The following is a 20,442-nucleotide window of genomic DNA, read 5'->3' as shown; positions in this document are numbered from 1 at the left end:
TTCACGTAATAGATACGCTTAAAGTCACTCGCCTCCGAATGGCCGAGCTTTTGTATCGAAGACCGTTCATGACAGATATAAGTTAATGGTTGAAATCATATTCTGAAGTCCATGCAAATATAACAACAACCACAATTTTACCAATAGCCCATTACTGTTTCAAAGCCCAGACTATCATTGCCCCTGCACATTGACTGATATATCAACTTTTCGTTTTCGAGGATGACAAAGAACATTCAACAAGAGGCCAGAGGTCTCTTGGATTTGCTAGCTACATCCATCAAAAAAGGGCTTGAAGTCAGTAGTGTGTCGGCTTCTATTTATGATACGGCATGGGTCGCCATGATTCAAAAGCCCGATATAGATGGTAATACACTGCCATTGTTTCCGGAATGTTTTCAGGTACTACTGGACTTCCAGGAATCCGACGGCAGCTGGTGTTCTTCCATTAGTGAACTTGACGGAATCATCAATACGGCAGCTGCGCTTCTAGCCCTACAAAGTAGGCTTTCAGTAACTCACCAGCCGCTCAGAGGGGATCTAGAATTACGGTGCCACAAAGCCAGAGGCGCATTGCTGTCCATGTTGCGAGAATGGAACGTCGACGCCAGCGATGATCGCGTGGGATTTGAGGTCATATTGCCTGCGGTGTTGAAGCTGCTGGAAAAACATGGTATAACTTTCGACTTTCCAGCTCGCATGACTGTACAGACGATGCACGAACAAAAAGTCGCCACACTATACACAGCACTACGCGGACAGGAACAAGTATCTTTGGTTCATTCGCTAGAGGCTTTTGTTGGGGAGCTAAACTATGACGAAATCAAGCACATGAGATCAGCTTACGGAGATATGATGGCCTCACCTTCTTCCACGGCGGCATATCTTATGCACTCGTCAAAGTGGGATGATGTTGCCGAGGGGTATTTACGAAAAGCCCTAAGTCATACAAGTGCCACGCAGGTGACAGGCAGCGTTCCCAACGTATTTCCAACGACGATATTTGAGATTGCGTGGGTAAGCAGCCAAGCTCTTTTACCCCAACGCATCTATTTAATACTAAACAACGCCAGACGGTCAGCACTCTTCTCGATGCTGGCTTTACAATGGACGAACTAGGCCTGGAAAGACTCCACGCTGTGCGAACGTACCTAGTCGAGGCTATTGCCAACATGAATGGCGTCGTCAGTTTTGGTAAGCTATTTTACGATCAATTTCAGGAGTGGTTATACTGGGCATTTTCTTATCGAAAATAGCGCCGCATTGCCTGCCAGACCCTGATGATTCCGCTGTCGCGCTGTCGACACTTCAAATTCTTGGTGAACATGTCGACCTGCAGCCTATGTTCAAAAGATTTGAAGGCTCAGATCATTTCATCACCTTTATAGGTGAAAGAAACGCCAGCTTGAGTGCCAATTGCAACGTTCTGATTTGCATACTGCGACATCCTGACAGTCATGCATATACTGGACAGGTAGTCAAGTGTGCACGGTTTCTATGCACACTGTATTACAGATCTCAGTTCAAGGACAAATGGGTAGGTTTATTCCTCATAGGGGATCAATGAAAACTGATGGGTAAAGAATCGATGTGAACAATACCCCATGATGCTGCTGGCAAAGGCTTTTACGCTTCTATTAGCTCGAGTGGATCAGAAAAATCTGGACATGGACAAGTTTCCGCAAGAGATCATCGAGGAGAAGATTCCGGTCATTTTGCTCGATATAATGAACCGCCTATTTCGAACGCAAGGTAAAGATGGGTCGTGGGGCTCCACAAATGAACTCACATCTTTTTCGTTATTGGCTCTCAACGCGCTCACAAAACTTTCATGGCCAGGTTCCATAGTTGGGGAATTACACGCTCGTATCCAGCGAGGTAAGAAATACTTGTTGATATCGGAAAATTGGAGCTCTGGCCAGCATACTTGGATTGGAAAAGTTGCATACTCCCTTTCCAATGTTTCCCTTGCTTATTGTCTGGCGGCCATGAAGGCCACTCAGCACGCTGGGACAATTCAGCCAGAGTATAAAGAACTGCAATTCGTTAGCATTCATGACACCGAACTGGACTCAAATCTTCAATTGCTTGCCGAACTACCACTTCTTGTGGGCTGTCCGCAATGGAAGTTGGACATATTATCTCTTCAGGGAGCGCTCTTTATCCCGCGACTTGACCGTGTGTGTCAAGATATACTGCCTCTGGCAAGGTCAGATCGGCCGCCATGCTTTCCTTATATCCCATTCACTTGGATTGCGCCAAGCGACGGAAGCAAAGTTCTTAATTTCGACCAGCTTTGGGACATGATGGTATGCTCTTTCCTAGGCTTTCGAATTGACGAATACTTAGACGGTCCGATTGCACAAGACTATGAAAACACTGCTACTCATATTAGGCACATGGTGGAACGCTTGGCTGGTCCGAGACCCTCACTTATTACCAAAGAAGGGCAGTTGGAATCTTACGAACTAAACCAAATCAACAACGCCCTCAGTTGCTTGTTTAGGTTTTTTCTCCATCACCCAAAGGTCCACGAGAGTCCTAGATGGATGGAGCAATTCTTGGCCGAAAAGCTAAAACAGTACTTTCTGAAGAGCCTTGCGCATCGCGAAGACAGCTTCCTCTTGTCGTCTCAGTCGGACAATGAGAGCCACGACAAATGCCCTTTCATCAACTATTTTGATTGGGTACGAAATACAGGATCAGAAACAATATTTGCTCAGGTCGGCTTTGCTTTCTTTCTCTGTTTGCTTGACCCTCCGTTACAACAGCCTCTTCAGGACGCAGTAGTCAGGTACATGGTTAAGGACTTCGGCCTACATATTGCAACTAGGGTCCGTCAGTGCAACGACTTGGGGTCCGCAGCACGCGATAAAAGAGAACTCAACCTCAACAGTCTCGACTTTGTTGACTTTCTGGATGGGGTTTCGGACGTAAAAGAAAAGCTCAGGCAAGTGGCAGACTATGAACGACGATGTATGGAGAAATTGCTGTTGGAATTAAACGAGAACCTTAATAAGCCGCTCATTGATGCTTTGCGCCTATACGCTGACACAGCAGAATTGTATAATCAATTATATGCACTGCAAGACCTGAGTTTGTCTCAAGCACGAACCACGTCGAGCTGTGCATACATATAGGCAAGATGAGAAGAGCTTAGTTAAACATATCTCTTGCACTGATATAACGGCATAACAAAACGGTACAAGAATTTTGACACCGTTGGTGTATCTACAGTTAGTCAGACCATGACTCAGATCGTTGATCGTCATATTAAATTCAGAAGTGCAACAGAAAGTCGAAATAAGTGTTGTGGAACTCAGGGGAAATGGGGCGTAGGGAGCTATTCTATCAGCTACAGGCCAACTAGCATAATTAGGAAGTAGATGTCATTCAGTGGAAACACCAGGAATCACAGTATCTCAACCAACTGAGTCTCTTGCATTCCTATCTGGGTGCTCAACTATCTAAGGATTCAGGGGTTAAATCGATCGTCAGAAAATTATAGTGTTTCCGTAACACTCCCCTTCGTTCAATACCCCGTAGCCTTTCCATAAATGAATGAAATGAAGCCATACAGACTTCTAAAACAGGAAATAAAACAAAACAATTGCGGAGGGGTGTTGAACGCCTCTAATAATTAATTAAAGGTCCTAGATGTTGCATATAGGATCTTAGTTCTCAACCTATTTAGTTGCAACTTTTACATTTCTTAATTTACCGTACGCCTTTGTAGTCCATCCGCAAGATTTAGATTAGGATATAAATTGCCTAATTACATGTTAATAAATCCCTGATTGCATGGTATGATCGAATATGCTTGCTCCGCAGGTAATTAACCGGTTGTTTGCAAGTGCCAAAGCTCCCTGGTATAACACCTAATCTAACTGCTCCGCATGGCTTGCGAATAGCTATAAAAAAGCGTCTAATCCAGATTGCATGCTTAGCAGCTTCTGCAGCAGTAATATATTCAGCTTTAGTAGTAGATGTAGCAGTTATTGGCTGCTTTCTACTGCACCAGCTAATTGTCCTCCGCCATGAAAATATGTACCACTGTTAAGCGATATTTTTTATTTCCATATAATAAATAAGTATCATTATCCCATTGTTCCTTTACTCCCCTTTAAGCTATATTAATATATACTTATAGTCTTCTTCACATATCGGAGAATTTTTCGATGCTCGAAGATAAATATTTGGTTCTGCAAGATATTGGCTTATGGTTGACATGAATTAAATTCGCTCTGGTTCCACCAGCCAAGTATTAAGCGTCAATATTTTCTTATTTTTATAGATCCCGGGTTAGTTTGCGGGAATTTTATTATTTAGATAATCTGGGACTTAATGAAGTCTTAATCTCTTAATCTAGCATTCCAAATTCCTCAAAATAGAGTATGCATAGAACTCTGGTAAGCTGATAAAGTCCTTTCCCAGGTTATCCAATCCTAATATCTTTTGTACCAGACCAGAGTCTTTTATGGGATAAACTTTTAGTTTCTTCTTAGTAGCATCTAGATTATTTGGATCTTTCTAAAGACTAAGATATCATCCACATATAAGGCTATAATAACCCCGCGGTTATTAATAAAGACTCCTGGGTCTGCCGTGCTTTGCTTGATCAATAGATTAAAATTCTTTAACCTTTTAGTTCAAAGTATGCAGATTCTTAGCCTTACAAGGATTATAAAGCTCGCAAACATTTTTGGATTTGGATTTTGATTAATTCCTTCTGGGATCTATGTAGAGTTCCTTGTCCACTTTAATCAACAAAGCGTTGTGCTCCAGAAGTGGCTTTTAGATTATATATTGCAGCTAGTGAAATAAGATCGCAAGCTTCAATACCACTGTCAAAATCTCTTTAAATCTAATCCTTCTTGTTGGGAGAAGCCTAAGAACAAGGCTGCCTTGAATCGATCCATATATCTGTGCAGAGTATTTAATTAAATACCATTTAGTGAGATAATTTTAGTTAACTAGTTTCTTAACATATCTCCATGTTCCGAAGCGGATTAGGTTGCTTAATTCAGTCCGGATTGCTTCTTTCCATTAGGGTCCATGGACAGGATCAGATATTGCTTCCTGGTAGGTCTTTGGGATTAGAATCTATCTGTCGAACTTGCTATTAGCCTTGGTTTTAAAAGTAAACTTATTGTTGTCACCAAGATGAAGCTCTAGCGCTACAGCTAGATTTGTAACTTCATGGATTCGCTGCAGTTCTGCAGTGGATATGCGCGGAGAAGTCTCTTTTACCTCCCTCTTTTCTCTGCGCTTCTGGACACGTAGCTTTCGCCCATATATTGCCTCTGTCTGGTTGGATTCGATTGCCGCTTGTGAAGGCTTTCGAATTCTGCTTGGTCTGCACAAATCAGAGGTGTTTTCGGGGGTTGGTTACGACAATTGCAGTTTCAGTTACGGTGGTTAAGGGGATTACTGAATATCTCTCTGCATGTGACCTTCCTGATTCGGTTGGTCAGGTAAGAGGTTGTGGTCTTCTTTGTCTGCTTGTTGATCTTTATTTTCAACCTCTTCAACCTCCTCAACCTCTTCAACCTCTGCATCATCAACCTGGTCATCAACCCGGTTATAAACCTGGTCATTGACCTGTTGACTGTCTTCTGCAGATTCCTTCTCTTCTTGATTCTTGTCTGCATGTCCTGCAGATATATAAGGTATCTGCATGTCTCCTGAGCCGGTTTGGGGCATCGGTTGCCTCTCTTCAAAAGCCTTTTAGTATTTTGACTCTTCCCCAATATCTCTGCTTCCTGGTTCTCTGCTGATAAAACCTTTCTTGTCTTCCAGGAAAATGGGGTTCGTCACTCGATGGATTGTCCAATCCTTTCTAGTTATTACCAGGTAATGACTCCTGCTTGATTTATAGCTAATAAAGACTTTCTTTATTACTCTTGGTTCAAGCTTATCACCATCCTTTGGCTTCCGGTGAAACCAAACTCTGCAGAATGGGGTTCGAAACTTTGAGATATCTGGTAGGTGGCCTTTCCAAAGCTTAAACAGGGTCTTCTTGGTGTCTCTAACCTGTATAGTCCTATTCCATAGGTAGTTTGCTATCTAAATTGTATATGGCTAACATTCCTTTGGAATATCTACCCCGATTAGTATTGCCCGTACTATCTCTAATAACAGCCTATTTAACCTCTCAGCAACACCATTTTGCTGAGGTGTATCTGGCTTAATAAACTCTAATTAAATCCCCAGCTTTTCTGCCTATGTCTTTAGTATATAAAATTCCTTTGCATTGTCTGTGCATATCACCAGGAGCTTAACTCCTTTCTCCCGCTTCACCTAAACTAACCATGCATCTAGAGTCTCCTGGACAGTCTCTACCTTTCAGTCCTTGGTTAAATATACCCATGAATACCGTGTATGGTTATTTGTTAGTGAAAGGCAATATCTCTATCCCTTTTTGCATTTGGTTTTACTATATGGTCCCCAGAAGTCCATATAAACTTGTTGCAGCGGTTTTAAAGCTCTTGGAACCTTTTATAGTTTTGTTTCTTCGCACTTTTAGCCTGTATGCACGTCTTACAGGACTGTAAGCTTTTTATAGCTTCCTTATTAGTAGTAAGTCCCAACTGTTTAATTAACTGCCTGAATCTGGTCCGTCCTGGGTGTCCAAGTCTTCTGTGGATTAGTTCCCAATCCACCTGCTTTATTAGCCTTGCAGTTTTATCCCATTCCTTGCATTTTTAGGACTGAACAGCTAATACATCTTTGCTTTTTACCCATCCCAGGTAACTTATCCGGCTAATATTGTACCCAGTTGCAATAATATTCTCTTTGCCTCTCTTGCGGAAGAATTGGTATCCCTTCTCGGTATGCTCGTTCCAGATGCCGCCTGCATATAAAGCTTGCGTTGAAAACAGGGTCTCTTTTATGCCTGGCATATATAAAGCGTTTAGGATTCTCACAGTGTTCCCACTGCTTAAGGATATCTGCATTGTGCCTTTTCCTGCAATCCTTATTGCCTTTCCTGCTGTTCCAAGGGTTCCACCGTATCTCTGGTCCAGAGATCTAAAGCTTCTAATATCTCCGCTTGCCGTACTGGTTGCACCGCTGTCGATTATGGGGTCTCTGCTCCCCTTTAAGCAGTACTAATAGCAACATTCAAACGAGAGCAACAGCATGCGCCGCCTAATCGCGGTGTTATTATCAATAACATAATTAAACGGTGGGCCATTGATGTGTTTGGGGAATGCTTTTTTGACATTGATTTTAGCGCCCTGAATGGCGGCACTGTCCGGGCTCAAGATGCTCTTCTGGCCATCCTCTGGAACCTGGGAGGACATCTGATCCACTATTTCCCGGTGTTTGAAAGAATTGGTTGGCCTCTACGCCCAACACGACCCCATTGCTTTTCCATGATTCGAGAGCTCGAGGAGGCTCTGATCGACGTAACCGAGAAACTCCAATACACCCAGACACCGTCTGGTCGATCTGAAAAGTTGATTTACCGGCTGAAGCGAGCCCGTGATAATGGGCGCATGTCGGACTTTCACTATCACTTAAACCTCAAAATAATGTTCTTCGCTGGCCATAAAAATGCCAAGTTCGCATTTATAGCAACTCTGTGGGAGCTTTCTCAAAACCCGCAAATTCAGGACAAGTTATACCAGGAGATTGCAGCACATAGCCCTTCTTTATCCAAGGACAACCTCAAGGACTTGCCCTATCTCATCGCTGTACTCTCTGAAACCTTGCGCCTCTATCCCCCAGTCAGTCAGTTAATTTATCGCAAAACGTTGGAGCCAGTTAATCTAGGAAACGGCATAACCATTCCCCGGGGAACATGGGTGGGATGGACGGCATATAGCGTCTATACAGATCAAAATACCTGGGGACCTACCGCCCACGAGTACCAACCGGAGCGCTGGGGGGATAATTTCCATGCTATCCAACGAGCGATTAGCCAGCAACCGGTTCGAGGGAGTTATATTCCATTCAACGCTTGGACTCGTAGTTGTATTGGGTCTGAGTTTGCATTGTTACAACTCCGGGTGACGCTGTATGAGGTCGTCCATTACTTCGAAATCACTAGTGCCCCAGATTATCATTATTTGATCAAGGAGGCAAGTTCCAACCTGCAGACTTGTTGCGATATTTATTAATATAATTACTAACCCGAAGGTAGAACGCTTCTCTCGAGCCCTATAATTGTCGATTGATTTTCAAGGATAGATTATAGCCTGGGAACGTTTCTCATCGCTTAGCACTGGTAAAGTTATTTCCGAAAATATAGTCCATGCTCACCTATCCAGCATATAGAGAGGCACAAACATCGCTAGGAATACTCCGTACCTCAATAACATTGTGCCAATGTGTAAACAGAGCACCAACCTAACTCCATCTAGTTATTCTGGGCGTGGTTTCACCGGAACTGTAGAGTAAATCCTGCGACGCTCTGCCACTGCTATAAATACACTGCCCATTGCATCCGCTTTAATCATGGGCTGGCATCATCCCGTTCACGTGCCTCGATGATCTACTCTCTGGGATTTCATGGTACCGACGTTCTTTTGAATTCTTTTGAAGATTACAACTGGATGTGTGGTTCAGCGAGCCAACCGATTTTCGTAGAAAGTCGAGCCTCGTAGGGCTCTCAATAACCACGCATAGACCCCACCAACCCATTAAGATACCCTTCTTCCACGTGTCAACCACCCGGCAGGCGGTGATAACTGTCCTGACGACTACTAGCCGTACCAGCAGCATTGTGTTCCGTTGTTTTTGTAAGGCCGCGATTCTAAAGTCCAGTAACAGCACTTTATAATAATGGTATAACGGTCATACTAACTCGTCTGGTCCTTGGTTGGTACATCAGTCAGTGGTAAAGGAGTTTCAAGGCAAGAGGTTCTACGGTTATATTTCAGTTCCGATCAATGGGCACGCGGCACAGCAACAGACTATATAGCTTAGGACATGGCGAGAACTAACTGCTTTGTTGGGTGGGGTGAATAATTGGATATGGCAGGGATACGGGGTCCGGGTCTGTACCCTTGTCACATCCAATCAACTTCACCATTTTACGTCAACTTCCCATATAAGAAGTGCCTTCTCCGGAAGTACCTGCTCCGTACATTGCACATCCTCCCATTCATATATTACATGAGGTTCAGGTCCTTTTGTGGCACGGGTTTGGGTATTTGGGAGAAAGGAAGCACACTATTCGATTCATTCAGCTTCAGCTTGGGGTCGGTCGATTTAATGGGATTGCACTTATAGGAATAATCGTCGGTGGGTAATTAATGCGCATAACCGGCTCTTTATATTGCGCTACACTGGTTGCGGTACGGCTTTCTTACTAACTGACCTATCGATCAGCGACTTTCATACCTACCATCAGGTAATACCGGCCACTCCGGAGTCAATATTTCTACTTATGAGATATCTCTCTTACTGTAGTTTGATGTAACAGGATTAATTACAGCCGAACTGATATGGAATACAGCCCTAGCTCTATCTTTCATTGTCCTAAGAAATGGAATATTTAACTGTTCTGCACATCTAGCTTGGTGGAGAACGACTCCATAATAGAGGGCTGTGGAAGATACACAATTTTAAATCACCACTAAAACTTTCTTCCACATATTCTTGGGGCGCAAGTAATGAATTTCTTACCATCTACAACCTTTCCGAGACTACCGATAGATAAAAAGCTAGATCCCTTTTCTTGGTTTCCCGGAGTATAGGTCTTGTGCTGCATACTGTATACATTCTTTCGGTTCAATAATCCATATGTGTTTTGGTGGCTTTCCTTACTAACTAGTCTTGGTTGGGGAAGATTACTTGAGAAGTATATCATGAGCGCTAGCCTCGGGCTTCCTGGCGGTATTCAGTTCCAATGGACGGCCCTTTACATGCCTAAATTTCGAAATGAGATGAAGTTGGACAATTTCCATATGCAACTAGCAGCACCAGCTAGCTCGAATGGGCCAGCAAGAGATAGGGTGAAAAGCATAGCCAACAAAATGGAAGAATAGAAACGGTAAAAGTATGGCCAGAACCACATAGAGCTCGGTTAGTTCGAGATCAGGCCTATGCCTCATGTGGCACAATCGTATGCGTAGGAACAGAAAGGGGGTAAAGGAGATTTGGCTGACAGAAATCAGTGGAGATACGATGGCAGACAGAAAAGGAGGCATGTTTCCCTCAAGCTCCTCTTAATCTCCTTTACCATCAACCGCCCAAGCTCTTTGATCATAAGCTGTAACATTCTACCAATCCTATTATTTATCAATTGTCTATTAATAGAACGCGTTTGTAACGCAATCACCATGCCCCCTTCGCCATTTCGTCAGACGAGGCCTCCTGACAGCCCTCCCCGGGTGTTGCCATTGCAGAATGCAGACAAAGACGGCCACAAGTAACTCCTTGTCGATGCAATTAAGCAGGCTTTGGCGGACAAGATGTCTGCGGAGGCTCAAGCGAATCCGCCGAAACAGCCACCTCTCAACATAGGTCGGCTGGGTGCAACTTTTGGGGGCTTTTTCGGACCCGACTGGTCGGTCTCCCGAATCTACAACGGCGAACGTCGTGCCGCCTAATACGCCGCTCCTTCCTCGCAAGGAGACCGAGGGCCATGTAAAGGAACCTATTGGTCTCATGGTGCCTTCTCCCGACGATCCTAGCGCGTACGCAGAGCGTGCAGCGAATATCTCCAAGTCGGGGTTTGTCGATGTCGTGGGTTTCCAGCAACCAGCCGATGCCCAAGATGAGGTGGCCCCGAAAAACTCGCCCACGACTATATCTGCACCGGACATGATGGACCAATTGAAAGAATTGTTCCAGGCCGCCCCAGAGCAGAAGTCTGGATCGACTGCGCACTCCAATAGTCACCCTTCCAAACCTGTCATCGCAGACATCATGCCAGCAAATACTCTACTGGCTTCTAACCTGGGGAATGTGGCTATAGGAGATGCGAGAGAGCCCGTTGGCCTGATAGCCCCTTCCTCCATCGACCCAAGTGCGTATGCAGACTGCACCAGTGCAGCCGCAAACCATCATCTCCCAGACATTGCCCAAACCAAGCCCATTCCAGGTAGTGCCCCTTCTGAGACGGTGACAATGGGCCACTTGAAAGAGTTGTTCGTGGCCCTGCTTGAAAGGAGGTCCCAATTACCTGCACCATCAGTGCTTGCCCTGAGGATGCAGCTGCTCAGCCGGCAGCTAAGGGGCCTCGAGCCAGAGGCAAACGAGTCATAGAAATGTACGCGCCCTCGGATATTGCTGGGAACACTGGAGGCTAATCACAAAATAGTTGGAACAAAGGAACGGCCAGGTATAAGATCGTAGACTCAAGCGAGCCTGAAGTGGATGACATGGACTAATATGTGTTTGTCGCTCGATAACACATACGTAAGGCCTATTCGTCCTCAAATAGAGGAACGAAGCTCACATGGCTCTAGATGAAAAACGACAGTGTTCATTGACGTGAAGTCCGAAATCTTGCGTAACACCCTGCGTAAGGTGTTAGGTAGTGTAAAGGTGATAAGTCTCATGGAATGCAAACAAATAGTAAGCGATGTAAAATTACTAATACGAAAGGAGATGCTAATCCCGTACTAGATTGAGCAAACTGTTTTGTTCCATTTCCTGCCAGAGCTCAGCGCAACGCTCAAGAGTCTGACATCAACCGAGGATTTTCTCAATCCTACAGTCCCGGTTATCCCCTCTCCGAATGACCCAGATGCGTACACAGGTTACACGGGTGTAGAAAATCGACGAGGCTCCCTTGACAGGAATCATCTTGGGCACTCTGACCATCTGGGTCTGCTCGTTGACCACATCAGTGAAACCTACACTGCGACCGTTCAGCGCCTTGAGCCGCTTCTTCGAGGGGGAAACGACACTTATGATCTCCTGAATATGGTGTTCAAACCAGGGTGTTATGTCTATACCACTTGCTTGGGTACTGGAAAATCATTTTGTGAGATTTTTGATGCTGACGAGGAATTGACGACGCTCGGCATCTTATATTACAAGCTGGAATATCACTATCTGGACAACGATGGACAAGTATTCGGCGAGGTTGGCATTGAGCTGGCTATTGTCGAGTATCGAGGATCGAAGCTGATACATTTCCTCGAAGCCTTTCCGTTGGCCTACCATCCAGACCGCAACCGGATCTGGCAGGATCTAGTGAAGTGTGGGCGCGACTTTCCTGAGCTTATTGGTAGCAGCGCAGGAGGTGCTGCGGCTCCTATTATGTACTGTCGAGGCACGGCTTTCACCGTGAAAAACGATAAGGCGATTGCGATAAATATTGACAGTCGAGTCGCGTTCAATCGCTTGCAACTGTTAGAAGACAAACGCCACATCCTTTTGTCAGTAATAACCTCTCGCCTGTGCAGCAAAGGCGAAGTGGCTTTTGATGACTTCATCGAAGGCAAAGGATGTAGTCTGAATGTCCTACTTTAGCAATGGCCGAGGGCAAGAACGTGTTGCTCTTGATACCCCGGACTATCAAGCAGCACCCAGTATGGCGGACTAAATCGAAGTTCCGGGCAATAGAGATTTCTTACCGAAACAGAGGTTGTACATAAAGCAACGACTACTACGCACTTCTAAATCTATCTACTACCGGCCTCTAAAAATAGTGTCTTACTATCCCTAAATATTACTACTACTCCCGGGATACTAGTATTATAGCCTTGTACCTCCCAGGAGCCAGTCAATATATCTGGGGAGCTTTGAAATGCTTAATTGCATCATCTATTCGAGGCTCTTCTTATATAGCTATGTTGGCACCGTGCAAGAACAGCAGGATCAACAGGCCTTTGACAGTGTAGCCTTCTTTGACCTTGTTCCGCGCCGAGATTACTCACCAGTTAACTGCATACCTGTGGTATATTTACTTGGAATAGTACACGTTCGAGGCCATTGTCCTGCACTACAAACATGTGTATTTTCAAAGCCGCCACGTCTATGGCCACATTAACCTTCCGGGTAAGTTTAGAAATCCAGACCCTGGGTTAGAGTGAACTAACCTCACCAGCCCCAAAGCTATCGAGCGGAAGAAATGGTGTCGCGTTACTGAGCCTGACGGAATCTGAAGTGGAGAATATCCGAGAACAGATCCGGGACAACAGCGGACAAAACAATGAACTTCGTAGCGCAAATGCGCAACTTCATAACGCAAATGCACACCTCCGTATGCAAAATGTTTACCTTTGTGACCAAAACACGTGCCTCCAGAGTGAGCTGTCGAGATTATACGCGAGTGAGAGTTATCTGAGGCAGTATGTGGAGGAGCTCCAGGCTATGCTTAAGGTTTTTAAATGGCAAGAGGAAGAAGAGTTCCCAAAGTTAGTTGCAAACCAACCGGTGCAGCCGTCCTTGATTAGGCTAACGGAGGAGGTATCGCTATGAAGTTGGCTAAGACAATAATCATTCTATAGCATTTATCTATGATGTATTATCAGGCCAGAGGGCCCTCTGTGATGATCCTGTTCACCTTGGTAAAATGGATAGATTCTATCTAAGGTGGCGATCTAACGAAACATTAAACGTAGAGAAGGAAGGAAGGAAGAAAGAATTCTATTATACAGGAAATGTGGGAATTCTCTACATTGTGGGATCAACAGTGAATAAAGCAGACTTGGTGCCTCAGGCAGGGTTCGACCTAGGTCCTGACATTACCCCCTCCTCAAGGCGTTGGCTGTCCCCAGCTAACTGTGCCAGGAACTTGTGGTTCACTGGACCGCGTAATTATTATCGGGATAATCAGGTTTAAATTAGTTATTTTAGGTGGCTTCCAACCATGCATCCAGGCGTTTAGGTGGACCGTAGCGTGCAGGATATTGGTTATAGTAGGCGCGCAACTTTTCAGGAGCGTTTTTAAGATTAGAGGCTGGATACCACTTTGGATCCTCGTCATGGCCTATTTATTAACATAATAATATAGCTTTCCCCTATATGGTCGTGATAATAGAATGTTGTTTACTTTATACTCGAGATTTTTGTTAACTTCGATTAGGGGCTCGGGATTTATAATCTGGCTAGATAATAGTTCCGTTGACGTAGCACGCCGTAGTTTCTCAGGGGCGAACACTGGATGTACCTTAATACCCAGGGGCAAGTTAATCTTAAAAGAGTTACCTATTTTTTTAATAATTTTAAATGGTCCTGCCTACTGATTTACCAGTTTCTAACTAGGTTGTCTATATAAATTCTGTTGGCGCCAGTCCTGTTTTAATACTATTATTATATCTCCCACGCTAAAGTTTACTTCATGTCGGTGCTAATTTATATATCTTTTTTAGGTTTCTTAAGACTATGCGATGTTTTGTTTTACCTATTTTTAAATCTCCTCCATGCGATGGGCGAGGTCTTGCGCTTCCTAGCGGCTAACTAAAAGTCTCTGTGGTGCGGCGGCGCTGGTCTAGTCGAATAAGGTCCGGGGCTTATATCCTTGCTCTGCGAAGAAGGGGGACATGCCAGTTAATTCGTGAGGCAGAGCAGCAGTAGCAAAGTCTATTAATAGGAGAAGTTCTGACCAGTTATTTTAAAAATAATTTACAAAAGGAATCAGGTGTTGCGCAAGATATTGGTTAATAATCTCTATTTAACTATCTATCTGCGGGTGATTTGCTGTAGAGAGTTTTTGTTTAGCACCTAAGATCTTATAGAATTCGTCCCAGAATTCAGAGATAAACTAAGGACCTTGATTAGATACAATCGTGTCTGGAGGCCCTCCTTATAGGTAGATATAATATAGGAAAAGCCGTGCTGTTTCCTTGGCATTAATATTTTTTAAGCACGGGATCGAAACGGGTTGTTTAGTTAGACAGTCCACCACTACAAGTACATGATTATATCCATGGCGGTCCTTGGGGAATAAGTGGAAGTCTATCGAAATGTACTACCACGGCCTGTCTAGGATTAGTAAAGGCTGGAGAAGACCAGGGGGCAGATTATAACTAATATTCTTGTGTTTGTATATTATATAATTATCTAGATAGCACTTCACGTCACGGCTCTATGTCTCCCAGTAGTAGCGAGCTTTTACAAGAGCCAAGGTCTTTGCTCGTCCAGAGTGTGCAGTTAAGGGTTGACAATAAATTTTATTAAGTAGGCGGGCTTGGAGGTTTTTAATATTAGGCACTACCAAGCGCCCTTTAAAAAAAAGTAGTTTATCTTGTATAGACTAGTTTTCTTGTTTATTATCTTAGGTAACTACTCTATTTTCTTCCAGGCTAGAAGATTTATGGTTTACACGGAGTACTCGATCCACTACATGGAGATCTGAATCTATAGAGGCTAGTAGTGGTGCTGTGTTTTTTAATAAGGCTACCCCCTTTTTAAGATATTCTGGCTTAAGTAGTGTCTAGTGGTGATGGTCCCTGGACATCGGGCTTGGATAGCTCCTTCGAGTAAGAGCATTAGCCAGAGTGTTCTCCTTGCCAGGTTGATATTAAATTAAAAAGTAGAATTATAATAGGAATTCTACCCATTAAGCCTGCCGTGCATTAAGCTTCTTAGTGATTATAAAGTACTCCAAAGCTTAATAGTTAGTAATAATACTAAATTAGTCTTTTTATTAAAGTCCTTCCAGTTTGGCACACCACTTCTCTAGGGATTGTATAATAGCCAGTAGCTTTTTATTATAGATTTTGTAATTTACTTTTACGGCAGACATTGTCTTTAAAAAATATGCAACCGGGTGCTATATACCCTTAACTTTTTAAGAAAAAACTCCAGCTACCACTCCATCAGAGGCGTCAGTTTCTAAACGGGTTGGATAGTCTAGTTAGTAGTAAACTAATATTAAAGCAAAGGTAAGTGCTTGCTTAAGCTAATTAAGTGCTTTTTAATATATAGCTATTTATTAAAACAATATGTCCTTGCGAGTAAGGTTAAACAAAGGCTTTGCTACGCAACTGTAGTCCTTAATAAAGTATTAATAAAAATTGTAAAAACCTAAAAATAACTGCACGCCTTAAACAGTACTAGGTGTAGCCTATTCTTGGATCACCTTAGTTTTCTTAGGGTCGACTTTAATACTATTTAGTGTGATAATAAAACTAAGATATTATATATACTTTATGTGAAACTTGTATTTATAGATTGCAGCCTGGAGGCCGGCCTTTTATAACTATTAAAGTATTTTTTGCACATGCCTAATATACTTTAGCTTGTCTTGACTATAGATAAGAAGATTATCCACAAAGATAGTTAAGAAATTGTTAAGGAAATCTATAAAATAATTATTTATTAATTCTTAAAAAGACGCCGGCCTGTTTGTTAAGCTAAATAGTATTATCTTATACTTAAATAATCCGTACCGGGTCCGAAAAGTGGTTAGTTCTTCAGAATCAGAATGTATTAGAATTCGGTGGAATCCCTATTAAATATTAAGCTTGGTAAAGATCTTCGCACGGCTTAGACAGTCTAGGACCTTGTTAATTAGGGGTAGTAGGTAGTAATTCTTCTTTGTAATTATATTTAGCTTCTAGTAATCAACACAGAAACGCAATCCTCCTCCAGGTTTTTTAGCTATTAAAATCGGCGAGGTAAATAGGGTGTTATATTATTATTATTATTCTTCCATATTATAGAGCATTTTTCAGTCAGAGACTATGCATGCTCTACCTACCACCCCTGGGTGGTAGGATTTAAACTAACAAACAGATACGTACATAGTGGGTAAAATCAAACATAACTAAGCAATATGACATTCTAGGGGTGGGGGGGACCTTAAATAAGGAGTTGAAACATGCTAATTTCCACTGTTTTTATTTTTATTTTTGCTTTTTCTTTTTGTTTTCCCTATGGATCCAAGAGCCACTTTCTAGTGGCGATCCCGCTTTCCTTTAGGAATTTGATCAGTTGTTCTTGCCCTGCTTTCTTCGTGAAAACACTAGGCGTATTTCGGTCTTTTTTGTCTAGGGTCTCTATAGACCCTTTTCTGATGTCCCTGGTTGCCGGGCACTGGAGGAGTAGGTGGTATGGAGTTTGAGGTTTATTGCTGTGGCATGACGTGCATATATCACTATTATAGTTAGGTGTTCTAACTAAATATGATCTGAAGTAGCCGTGCCCTAGCTTTAATTGGATGATGGTTGACCAGGTCTGCTTGGGAAGCCTTAGGGGTTTGGCTTCCATGAAGCTATGGAATTAAAGCCCCTGTATTGATCACTTTTTTCTTAGTATTTTCCCATGCTTTATCCCAATCCTCAAGGCATTTCGCTTTAAGCTCTCGTTTAAGATGGCTAACTGAGATAGGGCACTTATGGTATTTACTTGTCCATTCTGCCCCATACTTAGCTGCTTCGTCAGCTTTAGCATTTCAAAAATTCCTTGATGGCCCGGAACCCAGTGAATATGAATATTGATATTCTTATCCTTAATCCTAGTTGCCCATTTAGAGATTCTTTGGTGTGGCTCGTAGTTGGTGTCCGCTGATTGAAGCCTTTTAAGGCTGCTTGGCTGTCTGAAAAGATGTAGATATCTAAGGTTGGAATTTGAATAGTCTTAAATGCTTGTTTTAATGCTTTTGAATAGCAAATAGCTCCGCGTCGTGGACCTCGTATTCGTGACCTAGATTCCATGCCCAAGCCTTTTTTTGATTTTGAGGATTATTTTCTTGGAGGAAGATTCCTGCTCCATTTTGACCGCTTTGCAGCTGGGATCCATCTGAATAAAAGATAATCTTGTGGTTGTCTCTACCAGCAAGCCATTGAGATATTAGCGCCTTGTGTTCCTGGGCTGCTTGCTCTTTTGGTTTGCTAGATATAGATATATCTATTATTTGGTTTAATGGCTGGGACCAGGGGGTAGGGTGTGATCTAGTGTCTGGAAGGTGCCTTTCCATGTTTTAAAAGAGAAAAAAGTGCTAGCAGTCGAATTAACTGGCTAGGGTGTTTTCTTTGTGTCTCTAGGATGGTATTCAGGGTCTTCTAGATCTAGCCGTCTAGGTTTCTCATTCCAGTCTAAAAACCTTGATTGGTCAATGGCAAATTCCCCCGGGTTTAGCGTAAACGTGGTTGGAAGTCTGCTTTGGATTGCATGGGATTTTATAAAATAAGCAGTCCTGAGTACATAGTTTCTGCAGATTTTATTAAATCTAACTAATGGTGGGGGCAGGGATGCTTCTATTTCCATGGCCTGTATAGGCGATGTTTTAAAAGTCCCTAGAATTTTCCTTAGGGCTGTATTTTGCAGTTTCTGGTAGTGGTCTACTAGGTACTGTTGGCCTTTCCACCATAAAGGGACTCCATAGTCTGCAATAGACGAAATGCATGCTATATAGAGTTGTCTTATAGCTTGGAAGCTTAGCCCCTTTTCTGTATTTGAGAGCCTCGCTATTTGGTGAAATGCCCTAGTTGCAGCTGCAACTCGTATTTGCACGTGTTCTTTGAAAAGGAGTTTAGAATCTAATGTAGATTCCTAGCCATTTTACCATAGGGCTTGGTTTAACTATGATATTATTATCTAGTTTAACCTGGATGTCTTGGTTTTCTTGGTCTGGTTGTTTAGAGCTAAAGTGAATAAGCTCTATTTTATCCTGGTCAAACTGGATATGGTCTTTGGCTCCTTTTTTAAACATGGCATTGGCTACCAGCTCTATTTGCCTGCAGTTATTCTCTAGGCTATTAGAGCTAATAGTAAGGCATATATCATCCATATAGCTAGGCTTTCGGGTATTTCCAAAGGCTTTCCTTGTATCACTATCTAGTTCCTCATACATTTCAAGCTGAAAGAGCTCTCTAATATATATAAGGAACAAGATGGGTGATATAGGTGATCCCTGGGGATCCCTACTTGCACTGGGGTCTCGTTGCTGGTTTCACCGTCAAAAGCTAGGAACACTTTCCTGTCCGACATAAAGGATTTGATCCACCGGATCAGGTTATGTGGAAGACCTAGTTTTAGACATATTCTAAGTAGCTGGTTGGTAGATACATGGTCAAAAGCTCCTTTTACATCTATAAAAAGAGCTGTAGTAACCATTTTATTATGTTTTGCCACCTCTATGTCATGGACTAGGGATAGTGCTATATCAATTGCTGATTTTCTTTTTTCTTCCCCATTTGGTCATGGTAAAGGATTGATTGCGGGAGTTCAGCTAGATAAGATAGCCTAGTTGCAATAATCTTCTCTACTACCTTGCCTAGGCAGTTAAGCAGGGAAATAACTCTGTAGGCCTTGGGCTTGGAGTAGTCCCTTTAGCAGACGCGGATTTTTAAGAATAACCCCTTTGGCAGTTTTCCAACATTTGGGATGATAACCATTTCTAATTAGGGCTTTATAAAGCTCGTGGAATCTCGGAGCAATATTTTGGTAAGCCTTTTGAATAATTAAGAATGAGATGTCATCAGGTCCAGGAGCCTTTTTTGTAGAGCTACTAAAGATAGCAGTGTACACCTCGTTTTCCCTGGTTTCTGGCCAGTTGGTTGACTCTGCCTGGTTGGTTGGCCACTCAATGGGCTTAGCCTCCGGGGGTTTTGAAACAGGGTGGAAAGAAATGCATGACATTTATCTTGAAAGGAGATTGCTTGCTTCTCTTGATTCTCTATAGAATAGGTCAAGATAGGCAGTTTTTGAACAGATCTCTTTTAGTATAGCTAAAAGCTTTGAAAATCTCCCTGTTCCGAGCTTCTTCTAGGAATTTGTTCCAGCATGCGGATTTAGCTTGCTTAATCTCCCGGAAATATTGATTTTTAATCTCTAGAAGATTTTCGTAGAGCTCTGGACATGGGTTATTTTTCCAAAGTTTTCTAGCTTTTCCAAGCTGTTTCCTTAGTATTTTAAGTTCCTTTGACCACCATGCTTTTGACTGGGCAGATGGTTTTCTTCTTGGGATACTAGCATCTGCAGCTATTTGAATTATTTCTTGCAGATTTAGAGCTGCGGTTTCTAGCTCTATATCGGTATTAAAGCTCCCCTGTCTGAATTCTTGGCTTGTATCTAGCTCGAGGATTTTCTTGCTGAATAATGCCCAATTTGCCATTTTTAGGTTATATGGTAAACTGACCAGGGGTTTTCAATTTCTTGTGTTTTTACTTCAACAGAATAAAGCAAAATTTCGTGGTCTGATCCCGAGGCGAGTTCTTGGTCAATTTCCCAATTTACTCTATATTGATTTAGACCTTTGGTAATAAAGGTTAAGTCAATAACAGAGACATTTCTCATTCCTTTTCTATGGCATGTTTGCAGGTCAGGTTTATTTAGCAGTTCACATTGATGTTCTTCAAGCCATTTAATCAAAGTATCAGCCCTGGTAGGTGATAATGTCTTTGAGTTCCACCAGCTATGGTGTGCATTAAAGTCCCCCCTATTACTGCATGTGTGGAGGGGGTAACCCTAGCTAGGGCTCTTTCTATTGTCCACTCGGCGCCTTCCTCTAGTGATTGCTCGTTATATATATTTATTAGCTGCAGATCTTGGATTTCTGCACCTAAGATATCTATTACCAGCAAATCACTA

At 42.9% G+C, this 20,442-nt stretch overlaps 6 protein-coding genes across 6 annotated transcripts; 5 read left to right on the top strand and 1 right to left on the bottom strand.

The window, feature by feature from the left end:
• Window positions 1-222: 222 nt before the first annotated feature.
• ATNIH1004_008041 (uncharacterized protein) lies at window positions 223-3,140 on the top strand (the record flags this gene model as incomplete). The annotated part of the gene is made up of 4 exons (XM_033572654.1): window positions 223-1,017; window positions 1,074-1,194; window positions 1,257-1,537; window positions 1,584-3,140. The coding sequence occupies 4 exons, from the start codon at window positions 223-225 to the stop codon at window positions 3,138-3,140; spliced, it is 2,754 nt and encodes a 917-aa protein (XP_033425969.1).
• A 1,963-nt stretch (window positions 3,141-5,103) lies between these two features.
• Window positions 5,104-5,703, bottom strand: ATNIH1004_008040 (uncharacterized protein; the record flags this gene model as incomplete). The annotated part of the gene is made up of 2 exons (XM_033572653.1): window positions 5,104-5,356; window positions 5,432-5,703. 2 exons carry the CDS (start codon window positions 5,701-5,703, stop codon window positions 5,104-5,106), a joined length of 525 nt encoding a protein of 174 aa, XP_033425968.1.
• Window positions 5,704-7,140: 1,437 nt separating this feature from the next.
• Window positions 7,141-8,123, top strand: DIT2_2 (cytochrome P450-dit2; the record flags this gene model as incomplete). The annotated part of the gene is made up of 2 exons (XM_033572652.1): window positions 7,141-7,160; window positions 7,235-8,123. The coding sequence occupies 2 exons, from the start codon at window positions 7,141-7,143 to the stop codon at window positions 8,121-8,123; spliced, it is 909 nt and encodes a 302-aa protein (XP_033425967.1).
• Window positions 8,124-10,289: 2,166 nt separating this feature from the next.
• ATNIH1004_008038 (uncharacterized protein) lies at window positions 10,290-11,217 on the top strand (the record flags this gene model as incomplete). The annotated part of the gene is made up of 2 exons (XM_033572651.1): window positions 10,290-10,340; window positions 10,474-11,217. 2 exons carry the CDS (start codon window positions 10,290-10,292, stop codon window positions 11,215-11,217), a joined length of 795 nt encoding a protein of 264 aa, XP_033425966.1.
• Window positions 11,218-11,511: 294 nt separating this feature from the next.
• Window positions 11,512-12,432, top strand: ATNIH1004_008037 (uncharacterized protein; the record flags this gene model as incomplete). Its single annotated transcript, XM_033572650.1, has 2 exons — window positions 11,512-11,529; window positions 11,581-12,432. 2 exons carry the CDS (start codon window positions 11,512-11,514, stop codon window positions 12,430-12,432), a joined length of 870 nt encoding a protein of 289 aa, XP_033425965.1.
• Window positions 12,433-12,912: 480 nt separating this feature from the next.
• ATNIH1004_008036 (uncharacterized protein) lies at window positions 12,913-13,383 on the top strand (the record flags this gene model as incomplete). Its single annotated transcript, XM_033572649.1, has 2 exons — window positions 12,913-12,960; window positions 13,018-13,383. The coding sequence occupies 2 exons, from the start codon at window positions 12,913-12,915 to the stop codon at window positions 13,381-13,383; spliced, it is 414 nt and encodes a 137-aa protein (XP_033425964.1).
• Between the last annotated feature and the right edge of the window lie 7,059 nt (window positions 13,384-20,442).

This window comes from Aspergillus tanneri, assembly GCF_003426965.1.
Source record: "Aspergillus tanneri strain NIH1004 chromosome Unknown AapTan_7_pilon_pilon_pilon, whole genome shotgun sequence".
NCBI classification, from domain to species: Eukaryota; Fungi; Ascomycota; class Eurotiomycetes; order Eurotiales; family Aspergillaceae; genus Aspergillus; species Aspergillus tanneri.
This window is presented reverse-complemented; position numbering and strand designations above follow the sequence as displayed.